The sequence below is a fragment of the Delphinapterus leucas genome, chromosome 13 (genome assembly GCF_059928025.1).
Source record: "Delphinapterus leucas isolate spDelLeu-1000000601 "Yukka" chromosome 13, BTC_Dleu_Yukka2, whole genome shotgun sequence".
NCBI lineage: Eukaryota > Metazoa > Chordata > Mammalia > Artiodactyla > Monodontidae > Delphinapterus > Delphinapterus leucas.
The window spans coordinates 69,037,698-69,053,065 of record NC_143141.1 but is presented as its reverse complement, the minus strand read 5'-3'; the positions used below and the strand labels follow the sequence as shown (position 1 = coordinate 69,053,065).

Below are 15,368 nucleotides of genomic sequence, written 5' to 3'. Positions count from 1 at the left end.
TTTTTTTTTGTGGTACGCGGGCCTCTCACTGTTGTGGCCTCTCCCGTTGCGGAGCACAGGCTCCGGACGCGCAGGCTCAGCGGCCATGGCTCCCGGGCCCAGTCGCTCCGCGGCATGTGGGATCTTCCCAGACCGGGGCACGAACTCGTGTCCCCTACATCGGCAGGCGGACTCTCAACCACTGGGCCACCAGGGAAGCCCGGCAATTACCCTTTTTAAAAAAAAATTTAGCTTCATTCAATGTCCATTTATTGTCCTTACTCTGTACCAGGAACGGTGCCAAGGGATATAAACTGAATTTCTTTCTTTTCTTTTTTTAAATCTATTTTTGGCTGTGTTGGGTCTTTGTAGCTGTGAGCAGGCATTCTCTAGTTGCAGCAAGCAGGGGCTACTCTTTGTTGCGGCGCGTGGGCTTCTCATTGCAGTGGCTTCTCTTGTTGCGGAGCGTGGGCTCTAGGCGCATGGGCTTCAGTAGTTGTGGCACGTGGGCTCAGTAGTTGTGTCTCGCAGGCTCTAGAGCGCAGGCCAGTAGTTGTGGCGCACAGGCTTAGTTGCTCCGTGGCATGTGAGATCTTCCTGGACCAGGGTTTGAACCTGTGTCCCCTGCATTGGCAGGCGGATTCTTAACCACTGCGCCACCAGGGAAGCCCTGAATTTATTTCTTAACTCAGGAAATATTTATTGGGTGGTTATCATGTTCTAGGCACTTAGGATATAGACAAGGATCCTTGTGTCATAGAGTTTATATTCCAGCCGGGAGAATACTGACAGTAGGCAATAAACATAAAGAATAAATAAGTTATTCCATGTGTTAGAAGGTGATAAATTTGTGGAGAAAAGAAAACATAAAACACAGTACAGGGGATTAGGAGTATATGGGAGGTGGTCTGGGTTTTTAGTTTTAAATAGGATAGTCAGGGTATATGCCTCTTGGAGAAGTTGACATGACCTGTAAGTTAGCCTTACAGGTATCTGGGAGAAGAGTGGTCTGGGGAGAAGTAAGAGCTGATGCAAAGCCTTAAGAAAGCACATCTGGTATGTTTGAGAGGAGCAAAGAGGCCAGTGTGCCACAGCAAGGAGAGTATATTAGAGCTGAGGTCAGAGAACTAATGGTGGTGGGGCAGGCAGAGGGGGCAGCCATTACAACATGCAGGACCTTACAGGCCACTGAAGATTTGAGCTTTTGCCACCTGTGAAGTGGGGAGCAGTTACAAGGATTTTTTAGGAAAGGAGTAACATCATCTGACTTCAGTTTAAAAAGGATCCCTCTGGTTGTGATGTTGCAAGGATATGTTATGTACCAAGGAGAGCAAGTAGGACAACTGTTGTGGTAAGCTAGGAGAAAAATGATGGAGGCTTGGACCAGGATGATACCAGGAGTAACAAGTGGTTGGATTATGATTGTAGTTGAAACTTGAGCAAACAGATTTACTGATAGATTGGATAAAATGTCCTGTGTTTAGGCTCTTGTTGATATAGTAGAGAAGGCAGACATAAATAGATAAATCATCATTACTGCAGGATGGAGATACACAAATATTTTGTAGAGATGGGAAAATAGGTGTCTGAGAAATCTTCCTGGAAGAAACCTGAAGTGGGGATTTAAAAAGATAAATAAAAGTTATTAATGGTTGGGTGGAAAGATATTCCATGAGGAACTAACAGCATGAACATAGACTCAGGGACAAGGAAAAGCATGGTGCTGGTAGAGACATGAATTTGGGATTGCTCAAGCATAAGAAGTGTAGGCAGATCATGGAGGGCCTTGTTGGTCATATAAAGGAGCTTGAGTGCTAATCTGTGGGCAATGGGAAACTGCTAAAGGGTTGTAGGCACACAAGTTATGTGGTAAAATTTCCCTTATAAGTAGATCACTGAGATGATTGTGTGGGGATTGCACATGAGGGGATCAAGAAGCAAGGTGACTTGTTTTATTTTAAATCATTGGTTAATCTACACGACCTTTAGTCATTCTAAAAAGAAGCATTAGGGCTTCTCTGGTGGCGCAATGGTTGAGAGTCCGCCTGCCGATGCAGGGGACACGGGTTTGTGCCCTGGTCCGGGAGGATCCCACATGCCGCGGAGCAGCTGGGCCCGTGAGCCATGGCCGCTGAGCCTGCACATCCGGAGCCTGTGCTCCGCAACGGGAGAGGCCACAACAGTGAGAGGCCGTGCAAAAAAAGAAGAAGAAGAAAAAAAGCATTAAACTAAGCTTACTTTCTTCAAAAAAAGAGAATTGGAGCAGGTTCACATTAGCTGTGTGCTGCTATTGTGTGTGTGTTTTCATGCATATAAATCCAAACCCTGCACAAAAATTCGATGACTTATTATTCTTAGTTATTATCAAAACTAAGGATTTAATTTCTGTTTATTTTTTACTATATAATGAATGTTTATGTGAACTTTTTATTACATTTCATTGAAGAGTTTTAACTGATAAATCAGACATTTACAAATCAGTTCTTTCTAATTTATGTCTTTTACCAACACAAATGGTTTCTTTCTCAATATGGTGATTTGAAGAGCATTATCTTTGAGAAAAATCAGATGACCTACCTGTTAACTAACAACAGAAAAAGGGCTCCGAGGTATATTGTATCAGCCAGTTCTAGGATACAAAAGCTGTGCAGTACTTTGTGCTTTGTGCAAAAAGGGTAGCTGCTATTTAACCTGTCCCAAAGGCATGTGTGGTTGTACCATAAACCAAGCATGGCGCCTGCTTGTCTGACATTACAAATAAAAGTTTAAAAGAGTTAGTATATATGTGCTACATTTTTGCATATATTCATCGACTTCTTAGTACCGGAGGAAAGAATCAGTAATGATAACTTGGAGTATTTCAACAAAATAAATATGGTCAAAATTGAGCCCTATTATGAATGACGCTCAGAGCAAGTACTTCATGTGTTATTTTATTTAACCCTTGAGACCCTCGGAAAACTGACGCTAAAACAAGTTCGTACTACTGAGTAAGTGGTAGAGTGTCAGGGTGTTCGTCAGCTGACAATATGGATTGACTTGACTGGGGAAAGAGTGTAGCAGTGATGTAGAGTGGCAAGGAAGCTCAAACCGATACACTCTTAGGCTTCAGGTGCTAGAGGTAGAGACATAGATCTTGAGAGGATTTGTTGTTGTTATCTGAAGTGGGAGTAAGGTTGAAATAATCCTTTAAAATCTTTGATTAATTTAAAAATAGGCAATATATGCACATGCCACAAAATTTCAAAAGTTTAAGTTTGAAAAGCATCCATCCCATGCTATGCCCCAGCCACTCATTACCCATCCCCAGAGGCAGCTGGTATTACCAGTTTCTCTGGGTCTTTTTTAGAGATAATTTTCATATATTACAAGTATACATGTGTGTATTTAAATAAATGGTAGGGTACTGTACGCACAGTTCTGCAGCATGCTTATTCCATTCTGCTTTATTACATTTATTTTCTGCCTGACATACCTTAATGTAGTTGAATATGGCGTTTCCTAGACACTCCTTACAGTTTCCTTCTGTGTCATTTCTCCTTTCCTAAATGTCCTTTTTTTTTTTTTTTAGTCTTTACAGATCCCAGCCAACTCACAGCACACTTCCTCTGTAAAGCCTTTTTAATGTTCTCTTTGTATCTCTATCCTGCTCTCCCTACACAATGATTTGGACATATTAGATATTCAGGAAGTATTTGCTGGCGATGGTAGTGATATAGAATTGCCTCAGGTTACCAAACCTGAATAATGCATATTTTGAACATAGTCATTCACTTGTTCATTTCTGTTGCTATTTTAATGTCTGAGTTTTTACTAATTATGTTGTTAAAGGTAATTCTATGTAAATGCCAAACCCTTCATTATGTAATAACTTTGTAACACCTTGAATCGTTTTTCATTTTCACATATACATTTTATTTTTTATCATGTATTTTTTTCTTTTTGTTTATTTTTTTCTTTTTTACCCCCCTCTGTTGCATAGAGAAGCTGCAGCCAGTTTTGCAGTTTTCCAAGTCACAAACGGACGTCTATAATGACAGTACTAACTTGACATGCCGCAATGGACATCTCCAGTCAGGTGGGTTTAGGTTAACTAACATGTAAAATAACAAAGCTTGCATGCAAAGTAGAGTCTTACTTAACCTGATAATGTTGATTTGATTTTATAGTGGTAGATTTGATTGGTTTTTGTTTGCACAGGGCTGTGTGGAAAATACAGTAGCCCTATCATTCATGGTGTGTAAACATGTAATAAATAGGGCACAGCCATTCTCAACATGTTATATTTGCATATTTTACAACCTCCAATTTTTGAAATTATAAAATATGAAGGTTCATTTTCCTAAATTATTAAAATGTTCTTTTGTTTCTATCTTACTTTGAGCTTTTGTGTTTTTTTCTATGGGTACCTGTACCAAATTTTTATGAAGTAGTGTTTATTGAGACAGAAATTTTAATTTTTCTTTGTTATATACCAATTTTCAATGCATATATATTTTCATTTATATAATACATGAATGTTTTATCATAGCACCTGTTAGAAAAAGTTTGAAGCTGAATTCACATAGTGAGGAGAAGCATTAGAATACTATTTTTCTTTTTCTTTTGTCCATGCCGCGTGGCATGCAGGGACCTTAGTTCCCCAACCAGGAGTCAAACCCTACCCCACTGCAGTGGAAGCACGGAGTCTTAACCACTGGACTGCCAGGGAAGTCCCCTAGAATACTATTATTTACTATGGGTTAAATTTGTTTTCCATAAACTTTGGTCATCACATCAACTCCTACAGAAAATTAAATGCTTTTTTGTTTTGTTTTGTTCTCTGACATCTTCTCTAGTTTTATTGGTAACTTTTTCAGAATTCGTTCTGTGTCCAGTACTTAAATTTTATTAAAGTAAATATTACTTTGTTCAAGTTGTAGTAGAAAACCCTTAGTATAGACTATAAAACAACTGCTTTCTTTACTCATATGTGATAAAAAAAAGTTTCAAGATTTATTTTTTTGTTTGTTTGCTTTTTTCATTTTTATTGGAGTGTAGTTGATTTACAATGTTGTGTTAGTTTCAGGTGTACAGCAAAGTGAATCAGTTATACATATACATATATCCACTCTTTTTTTAGATTCTTTTCCCGTATAGGCCATTACAGAGTATCGAGTAGAGTTCCCTGTGCTATACAGTAGATTCTTATTAGTTATCTATTTCATATATGGTAGTGTATATATGTCAATGCCAATCTCCCAATTTATCCCCCCCCCGTTACCCCCTGGTAACCATAAGTTTGTTTTCTACTTCTGTAAATCTATTTCTGTTTTGTAGATAAGTTCAGTTGTACCCATTTTTTAGATTCCACATATAAAAACGATATTATATGATATTTGCCCTTCTCTGTCTAACTTACTTTACTCAGTATGACAATCTCTAGGTCCATCCATGTTGCTGCACTTGGCATTATTTTGTTCTTTCTTATGGCTGAGTAATATTCCATTGTATATATGCACCACATATTTTAAAAAAATATTTTATTTATTTATTTATCTATTTGGCTGCGCCAGGTCTTAGTTGCTATACCACATTTTCTTTATCCATTCCTCTGTTGATGGACATTTAGGTTGCTTCCATGTCCTGGCTATTGTAAATAGTGCTGCAATGAACAAGATTTCAATAAAGAAGAAATAGTGTGAGTGGATTTCTTGGGATGGAAGAGACAGTTGGTCATCAACTCTTTCCCTTGTGGCTTCACCTCTCCCTTAAGGAGTTCTCAGTCTGGTTTGGTCTTCCACTACAGAGCCCCACCTTAGTAACTATATTCATTTTCCCATTCCTTCCTGTATCTGATTTAAAATAACCTTTTCAAGTATAGAGAAGTATTTTGTCTGTTTCTTTTAGCATGGCCATGAAGGGCTGACATCTTTATAATGAACTGTTTGAAAAAACAAAGAAATGTAAGAATGCACCATGTGTAGATAGTGAAGTTTCCAAAATACAAATTTGAGATCCTAATAATCCTACCTGAGTAAACAGAAAAATTTTCTAGTCCTGAGGAGCTGGTATGCCTTTCCCTTGTTATCTTGATTTTCTTCTACTTAATTCCACATGTGAGATCCCATTGTATTTTTCTGCCATGTTGGGAGACAAAAGCAGCTTTCTCTTCTGGGACCCATTAAAAAAATCAAACTGTCTTATTTTAAATACCTAGTTATCAATTCTGTTCTTTCTTCTTGTTGGGGGGACATACTGACTTCACAGCTAATTTATTCAGCACTGGTGTTTGATTCCCGTTGAGCCTTAGTGAATCAGCTGGCTCATTCATGCCTAGTTCATTAGTGTCACCCACTTATGGAACATTCTATGATGTTTCACTTGGATGAGTTACTTCTTCTCTCTTAGGAAGCAGATATGCCAAAGTCTGCTTACTACTTTATGTGTTATCTACAATGTCCAATTTTCAAGTCAAAATTATTAGATGTGCGAAGAAATAGGAAAGTGTGACCCTTACTCAAGAAAGAAATCAGCCTGTAGAAACTGATTCTTGACTGGGCCCACATGTTGAATTTAGCAGATAAAGACTTCAAAGCAACCATTATAAATATGTTCAAAGAATTAAAAGAAAATATGGCATCTGTTAACAAACCTGCAATCTTAACAGAGAATATAAACTAAACAATAAAAATAATGGAAGTTTTAAAATTGTAAAGTACAGTTGGTGAAAAAAATTGCTAGATAGCCTCAACAGCAGATTGGAGATGTCAAATGAAAGATTCAGTGACCTTGAACTTAGATCAATAGAAATTGCTAAATCAGATGACTCCAATATTCAGAAAGCAGATTAGTCATTGCTTAGGGCTAGGGGCAGTAAGAGGAATGGAATGCAAATGGATACAAGGAAACTTTTGGCTATGATGGAAACATTTTGTATCTTGATTTTAGTGGCTATTTTGCCAATATATTATACATTTTAAATGCATGCAAAATATTATACATAGATTATACCCTAAAATGTTGATTTAAAAATACTGAAAAGGCTTATAAAGAGAAATAATATTCCCCTTCCCACCTGTTATATCTCCCTTTCTTACCTGCACCCCTAGTTTGGCTCCTCATACAATATTTAACTCTTTGCTATTTTTTCTCATGCTCATTATACTTTCAAATATTATGCTTTTATTGCTAATCCTGATTTATGAGTTTTTGATATGTATTGACTTCTTTTTCAGGTAGAAGAAGGTTTAATTCTCTTATGCCACCAATATCCTTCATTCCGTGTGTGTCTGTATATATGTACATATATATATGTATATATATATCACTGTTTTTAGTTATATTGAAAAATTATATTTCATATTATTAGAAACTTAGTAAATATTGTTTACCCAAAGACAAATAATATATTTTAATTATTTTCCCTTTTGGGGTTTTCCTCCCCCCAGGTTGTCTGATTTTTGTCTTGCTCTTTAGCTTCATGTTACAGTTTTTTACTTCTTTCTGTGTTTAATTTGCTTTTTAACTAAAAGACCTCCTTTAGTATTTCTTTTAATGAGGGTTGTAGATAGTAAACTCTCTCAGCCTTTCTAGTGTCTGAAAATACTCTCATTCTTACGTGACTGGTCACCTGAATATAGAATAAGTGAAAGTTAACATTGTTTTTTCCTTCAGCATTTTGAGCATACTCCGTTGTCTACGACCTTTGTTATTTTTATGAAAAGTCTGCTGTCATTCTCACAATTCCTTATGAAAATTTCTATCCATTTGTAATCTTAGGACTATATATTTTCTGTTTGAAGAAATTCTTCTCCAGTCTCCTTTTTTCCCCTCTGAAATGCATGATACTTATCACCCTAGACAGACCTTGCTTTTATTCACACCTTGGCTTTTCCTTATTGTCATTCCCTTTTCTGGATTGCTTTCCTGCTTCTTCCTATAGGGTCATTATATTAGTTCCTTGAACATACGGTACAGAACTTTGCATTTGTTTACTAGAAAAGAACCCTTGGATCTTAATTCCCTGACCAGGATCTAATCTGCTCCCCCTGCACTGGGAGCACGGAGTCTTAACCACTGGACCGCCATGGAAGTCCCTAATTTACTGTACTCTTACGTTCCCTTCTTTTGTTTCCTTAAGCCATATTAAGGGATTTGATGACAGGAGCAACAATAAGGCTTTTGTCTTTAAGCTAGTCTTTTCTCTAGACTACTCTAATTTGCTGACTGATTTAACATCTGTCTTCACAGTGAACATTGTTATTCATAAACTCTGATGTTTGTTATATAGTATATGAAAATATTATTTAGAAGCAGTGAGATTTGAACATTCAGAAGTCTGTAATTTATGTAGAAGAGCACAGTAGCTAGGTCAGGTAACCTTTTAGATTTAATTGAAGGTGTCCTATATGTGTTTATTTGCATAGAGGGTAAAAATACTTGGCGATTTAACCATATCTTTATACCCTTTAAATTAAAATTATTTTTTAAAACTTGGTGGCACAGACTGGACTTTCATTCTATTTTGTAGTCTTAAAAGTTTGGAACGAAATGCTATTTTTTTTTTCTCCATACAACCTATTGCTAATGCCTTTACTACATTTTGTTTGTTTAATTTTTGGCAGATTTTTTTTTTTTTTTTTTTTTGCAGTACGCGGGCTTCTTACTGTTGTGGCCTCTCCCGTTGCGGAGCACAGGCTCCGGACGCACAGGCTCAGCGGCCATGGCTCACGGGCCTAGCCGCTCTGCGGCATGTGGGATCTTCCCGGACCGGGGCACAAACCCGTGTCCCCTGCATTGGCAGGCAGACTCTCAACCACTGCGCCACCAGGGAAGCCCTGGCAGCTTTTAAACAAAGAAAAAAAAAAGAAAAAAACATTTTGGCAGCTTTATTGCTTGGTACCTTTTTTATATCCTCCTTCTGTCCCCACAAATAAAGTTATTTCTTTTTATAGCAAATACATATTCCTTATAAGAAAATTATAATATACATCAGGAAAAGGAAAAAGCTAAATAACCCATAATCTTGCCCACACCCAGTAATAACCCTTATGCACACCCTAGTATATATTCTGATTGAAATCTTATTTTGAAACATTGTTGAAGTAAAAAAAAAAATTATTAGTTTTACAAATTTGTACTGGTCTTTATATTACTTTTTATAATGTTTAGCCACAATTTTCTAACCATGATGATTTTATTTTTTTCCTTGCTAGAAAGTGGAGCTGTTCCGAAAAGAAAAGATCCCTTAACACACACTAGTAATTCACTGCCTCGTTCAAAAACAGTTATGAAAACTGGATCCACAGGTCTTTCAGGCCACCACAGAGCACCTAGCTGCAGTGGTTTATCCATGGTTTCTGGAGTGAGACAGGGACCTGGTCCTGCAACTACCACTCATAAGGTATTTGGAGACAGTAACTTTAATTGCTATGCTGTTGCAAATAGAAAGTTTTGAACATGATATGCTTGCTTAAGTTTATTACAAGTACTTTATAATACCTTAGAGAATCGATAAGTTTCTACAACATTGAATGAAATTTTTCTTTTTTTTAATTTAGATTTTTAAGACTCTTAAGTAGTAGCGGCAACTTGCTACTAAAAAGCAAACCTCTTTTTTTCTCTATTATTTATTTATTTTTGCGGTACGCGGGCCTCTCACTGTTGTGGCCTCTCCCATTGCGGAGCACAGGCTCCGGACGCGCAGGCTCAATGACCATGGCTCACAGGCCCAGCCGCTCCGCGGCATGTGGGATCTTCCCGGACCGGGGCACAAACCCGTGTCCCCTACATTGGCAGGCAGACTCTCAACCACTGCGCCACCAGGGAAGCCCTCTCTATTATTTTTTAAGCAAATTTTTTTAACTCCTTTTGGCTCTAAATAGGTTTTTTAATAGTAAGTTTGCTTATCCAATCTGTTTTATATAATACTGTATAATTCTTTTTTTAAAACATTATTTATTAGGCCGCATGGTGCAGCTTGTGGTATCTTAGTTCCCTGACCAGGGATTGAATCCGAGTCCTTGGCAGTGAAAGCGCCGAGTCCTAACCACTGGACCACCAGGGAATTCCCTATAGTTCATTTAAAATTTGTTATTCTTTTAATTATTTAAATCTACATAAATGTTTTATAACATTAAACATACATAGAGTTTTGTTACAATTCTAACAAGGATCAAAATTGTATGACTGCATTGTGATACAGCCTTTTTATTTTATAGTAACTGAATCTCTCTGGATAAAATCTTCTATAAACCCACTTCATGCCAAATGTAGTTCTATAGTGAATGCCATTTTATCTTGGAGTAAATATACAATTTTTGGATTTTTATATCCATTTTTTGCTACATTTAAGCCTTTAATTCTGTGAACATTAAGGTTGACTCACATGTGAAAAGTGCAAACATTATGTTGTGTTTTCACATTAAAATTTTGTGTCCTTCAAGAGTACACCAAAAACAAATAGAACAAATAAACCTTCTACCCCTACAACTGCTGCTCGTAAAAAGAAAGACTTGAAGAACTTTAGGAATGTGGACAGCAACCTTGCTAACCTTATAATGAACGAAATTGTGGACAAGTAAGTTTTGTCATCTAAAGTGTTTTATGGGGTTTTAAAATTTTTTTATTTATGAAATATATCATGAGTGAAATGGATAATATATACCTTGTCTAATTTACATATGTAATTTTTATGATGGTTTTCAATTAGTGTAAATGTAGAAAACCATTGCTTTACTTATGTAACTATAGTTTCACAGTTAACATAAAAATGGCTATGTTACATAGAGCTTAGACTTAATATTATAATAACTGAAGTATATTTCTGTTATGGAACTAACTGAAATTCTGTTTCTTAGTGGAACAGCTGTTAAATTTGATGATATAGCTGGTCAAGAGTTGGCAAAACAAGCATTGCAAGAAATTGTTATTCTTCCTTCTCTGAGGCCTGAGGTAAGGATTTTATATTATCATTTTCCTATAGCATCATCCATTACTGAATCCATAGTACAGTAAAGAAGTGTTTGAGCTATACTAGAATGATTAGTTCATATAACAGTAGGTTAGATGTCTTTTAAAGGAAAAAAACATTAGCAGTTGATGTTGACTAGTTATTTATACTGGAGAGGAGAATAAATATAATGGTTCCTAATTCCCAATCCATTTTTAATTAAATTTATAGGAAAAGTAGGTAACAGGAAATAATTTTTATATCAAGGTAAGAGAGATTTAAAGTTAAGAAAGAATCCGCCTGCCAATGCAGGGGACATGGGTTCGATCCCTGATCTGGGAAGATTCCCACATGCCGCGGAGCCACTAAGCCTGTGTGCCACAACTACTGAGCCTGCACTCTAGAGCCCGCGAGCCACAACTAGGGAGCCCGTGTGCCACAACTAGGGAGCCCGTGTGCCACAACTACTGAAGCCTGCACACCTAGAGCCCATGCTTTGCAACAAGAAAAGCTACTGCAATGAGAAGCCTGCGCACCACAACAAAGAGCAGCCCCTGCTCACCGAAACTACAGAAAGCCCACGCGCAGCAATGAAGACCCAATGCAGCCATAAATAAATAAATAATAAAGAAAGAAAGAAAGAATTATTTTCAAGATATTAAGTCATCAAAGTAAGTGGAGAGCTGGTGAATGATGGGTAGGGACCTCACCTTTCATCCCTTATTTTTAAACTCACTAAGGAAGTTAGGTAATCTTGCAATTGATAATAAATATTTAATTTTCCACACATAGCATTGTTTTTCTTTTTTCAGTGCTTCATTCTTTTTTTATTGGAGTATAATTGCTTTACAATGTTGTGTTAGTTTGTGCTGTACAATGAAGTAAATCAGCCATATGTGTACATATATCCTCTCCCTCTTGGGCCTCCCTCCCATCCCTTCCCATCCCCTCCCATCCCACCCATCTAGGTTGTAACAGAGCACCAAGCTGAGCTCCCTGTGCTATACCGCAGGTTCCCACTAGCTATCTGTTTTACACATGGTAGTGTATTTATGTCAAACCTAATCTCCCAATTAGCATTATTTTGGATTCTCACAATTCACAGATTGCATGTTTGATGCTGTTCTGAAAATATTGCGAAAAATAAATGAGGATCCAGCCTGGATTAGTTATTTCTCTTCTCCTAGAACTTTCAAGTCTTAATGGACTCATTTACAAAATCTCGTGAAAATAGATGTTATATGGCACATTGTGACAAATACGCTTTTAAATGAATTTGTTGTGTGGCTCTATTTTTCTATAGTATATGTCACTCTCATACTACTTTCATGGTGTTTATAACTTGTGAGTACCAACTATACTGAAACTTGCTATTTTTTGAGTCCACTTTCTTTATTTTTCCTTTTTGCCCACTCTAAGAAGCAGTGTGCATGAAATCACTGGTTTAATATACTAATTGAAATTTTCTTAATACACAATAAAATAGAGAATTATTAAAATAGAAGGCATTTGTCCTTATATGAACCAAATTTATCTCTTGTACAACCTCAGGCCACACTTTGAGGAAACATATTATAGCTTGTATTTCGGCTTACTTTTTGCCTGGAGTTATGTAAGAGTAGTAAATGTAGCAGAGTGAGTATTGACAAAAAAATGCTTGTTGAAAGAACTCATATAATTGTAGACCTGAAAAGGATCTTAGCAGTCATCTAGTCCATTTGTGGATAAAGAAACTAATCCTGAAACTCAAATTTCTTGCTCAAGATTATAGTTAAGTGGTGGTTCTAGAAAATGAAATAAATAAGATTCCTAACATTAGACTGCTGCCTCAAGGCTATAACTGCCAACTACTTCTTGTTTTTTGTTTTTACTGTATGTGTAATTTAATACTAATTTTTTTTACATCTTTATTGGAATATAATTGCTTTACAATGGTGTGTTAGTTTCTACTTTATAAGAAAGTGAATCAGTTATACATATACATATGTTCCCATATCTCTTCTCTCTTGCGTCTCCCTCCCTCCCACCCTCCCTATCCCATCTCTCTAGGTGGTCACAAAGCACCGAACTGATCTCCCTGTGCTATGCGGCTGCTTCCCACTAGCTATCTACCTTACGTTTGGTAGTGTATATATGTCCATGCCACTCTCTCGCTTTGTCACAGCTTACCCTTCCCCCTCCCCATATCCTCAAGTCCATTCTCTAGTAGGTCTGTGTCTTTATTCCTGTCTTACCCCTAGGTTGTTCATGACATTTTTTTTTTCTTAAACTCCATATATATGTGTTAGCATACGATATTTGTCTTTCTCTTTCTGACTTACTTCACTCTGTATGACAGACTCTAGGTCCATCCACCTCATTACAAATAGCTCAATTTCGTTTCTCTTTATTCCATTGTATATATGTGCCACATCTTTATCCATTCATCCAATGATGGACACTTAGGTTGTTTCCATCTCCTGGCTATTGTAAATAGAGCTGCAATGAACATTTTGGTACATGACTCTTTTTGGATTTTGGTTTTCTCAGGGTATATGCCCAGTAGTGGGATTGCTGTGTCATATGGTAGTTCTATTTGTAGTTTTTTAAGGCACCTTCATACTGTTCTCCATAGTGGCTGTACCAATTCACATTCCCACCAGCAGTGCAAGAGTGTTCCCTTTTCTCCACACCCTCTCCAGCATTTATTGTTTCTACATTTTTTGATGATGGCCATTCTGACCGATGGGAGATGATATCTCATTGTAGTTTTGATTTGCATTTCTCTAATGATTAATGATGTTGAGCATTCTTTCATGTGTTTGTTGGCAGTCTGTATAGCTTCTTTGGAGAAATGTCTATTTAGGTCTTCTGCCCATTTTTGGATTGGGTTGTTTGTTTTCTTGTTATTGATCTGCATGAGCTGCTTGTAAATTTTGGAGATTAATCCTTTGTCAGTTGCTTCATTTGCAAATATTTTCTCCCATTCTGAGGGTTGTCTTTTGGTCTTGTTTATGGTTTCCTTTGCTGTGCAAAAGCTTTGAAGTTTCATTAGGTCCCACTTGTTTATTTTTGTTTTTATTTCCATTACTCTAGGAGGTGGGTCAGAAAGGATCTTGCTGTGATTTATGTCATAGAGTGTTCTGCCTATGTTTTCCTCTGAGAGTTTGATAGTTTCTGGCCTTACGTTTAGGTCTTTAATCCATTTTGAGCTTATTTTTGTGTATGGTGTTAGGGAGTGTTCTAATCTCATACTTTTACATGTACCTGTCCAGTTTTCCCAGGACCACTTATTGAAGAGGCTGTCCTTTCTCCACTGTACATTCCTGCTTCCTTTATCAAAGATAAGGCGACCATATGTGCGTGGCTTTATCTCTGGGCTTTCTGTCCTGTTCCATTGATCTATCTTTCTGTTTTTTGGATTTTTTTTTTGCAGTACGCGGGCCTCTCACTGTTGTGGCCTCTCCCGTTGTGGAGCACAGGCTCCAGACGCGCAGGTTCAGCGGCCAGGGCCAGGCTCACGGGCCCAGCCGCTCTGCGGCATGTGGGATCCTCCCGGACCGGGGCACAAACCCGTGTCCCCTGCATTGGCAGGCGGACTCGCAACCACTGCGCCACCAGGGAAGCCCTATCTTTCTGTTTTTGTACCAGTACCATACTGTCTTGATTACTGTAGCTTTGTAGTATAGTCTGAAGTCAGGGAGCCTGTTTCTTCCAGCTCCATTTTTTGTTCTCAAGATTGCTTTGGCTATTCAAGGTCCTTTGTGTTTCCATACAAATTGTGAAATTTTTTGTTCTAGTTCTGTGAAAAATGCCAGTGGTAGTTTGATAGGGATTGCATTGAATCTGTAGATTGCTTTGGGTCGTAGAGTTATTTTCACAATGTTGATTGTTCCAATCCAAGAACGTGGTATATCTCTCCATGTATTTGTATCATCTTTAATTTCTTTCATCAGTGTCTTATAATTTTCTGCATACAGGTCTTTTGTCTCCTTAGGTAGGTTTATTCCTAGATATTTTATTCTTTTTGTTGCAGTGGTAAATGGGAGTGTTCTCTTGATTTCACTTTCATATTTTTCATCATTAGTGTATAGGAATGCCAGAGATTTCTGTGCATTAATTTTGTATCCTGCAACTTTACCAAATTCATTCATTAGCTCTAGTAGTTTTCTGGTAGCATCTTTAGGATTCTCTATGTATAGTATCATGTCATCTGCAAACAGTGACAGCTTTACTTCTTCTTTTCCGGTTTGGATTCCTTTTATTTCCTTTTCTTCTCTGATTGCTGTGGCTAAAACTTCCAAAACTATGTTGAATAACAGCGGTGAGAGTGGGCAACCTTGTCTTGTTCCTGATCTTAGTGGAAATGCTTTCAGTTTTTCACCATTGAGGACGATATTGGCTGTGGGTTTGTCATATATGGCCTTTATTATGTTGAGGAAAGTTCCCTCTATGCCTACTTTCTGCAGGGTTTTTT

At 37.4% G+C, this 15,368-nt stretch overlaps 1 protein-coding gene across 2 annotated transcripts in view; it reads left to right on the top strand.

Moving 5' to 3' along the window:
* The window catches only part of SPAST (spastin), a 62,750-nt gene that overhangs the window by 21,898 nt on the left and 25,484 nt on the right, over positions 1-15,368 (top strand). For both annotated transcript variants that reach the window (XM_022574133.3, XM_022574132.2), the window contains exons 4-7: positions 3,962-4,057; positions 9,177-9,364; positions 10,407-10,540; positions 10,821-10,914. In XM_022574133.3, the coding sequence (XP_022429841.1) occupies positions 3,962-4,057; positions 9,177-9,364; positions 10,407-10,540; positions 10,821-10,914 (512 nt within the window). The remainder of the gene's footprint in view (positions 1-3,961; positions 4,058-9,176; positions 9,365-10,406; positions 10,541-10,820; positions 10,915-15,368) is intronic.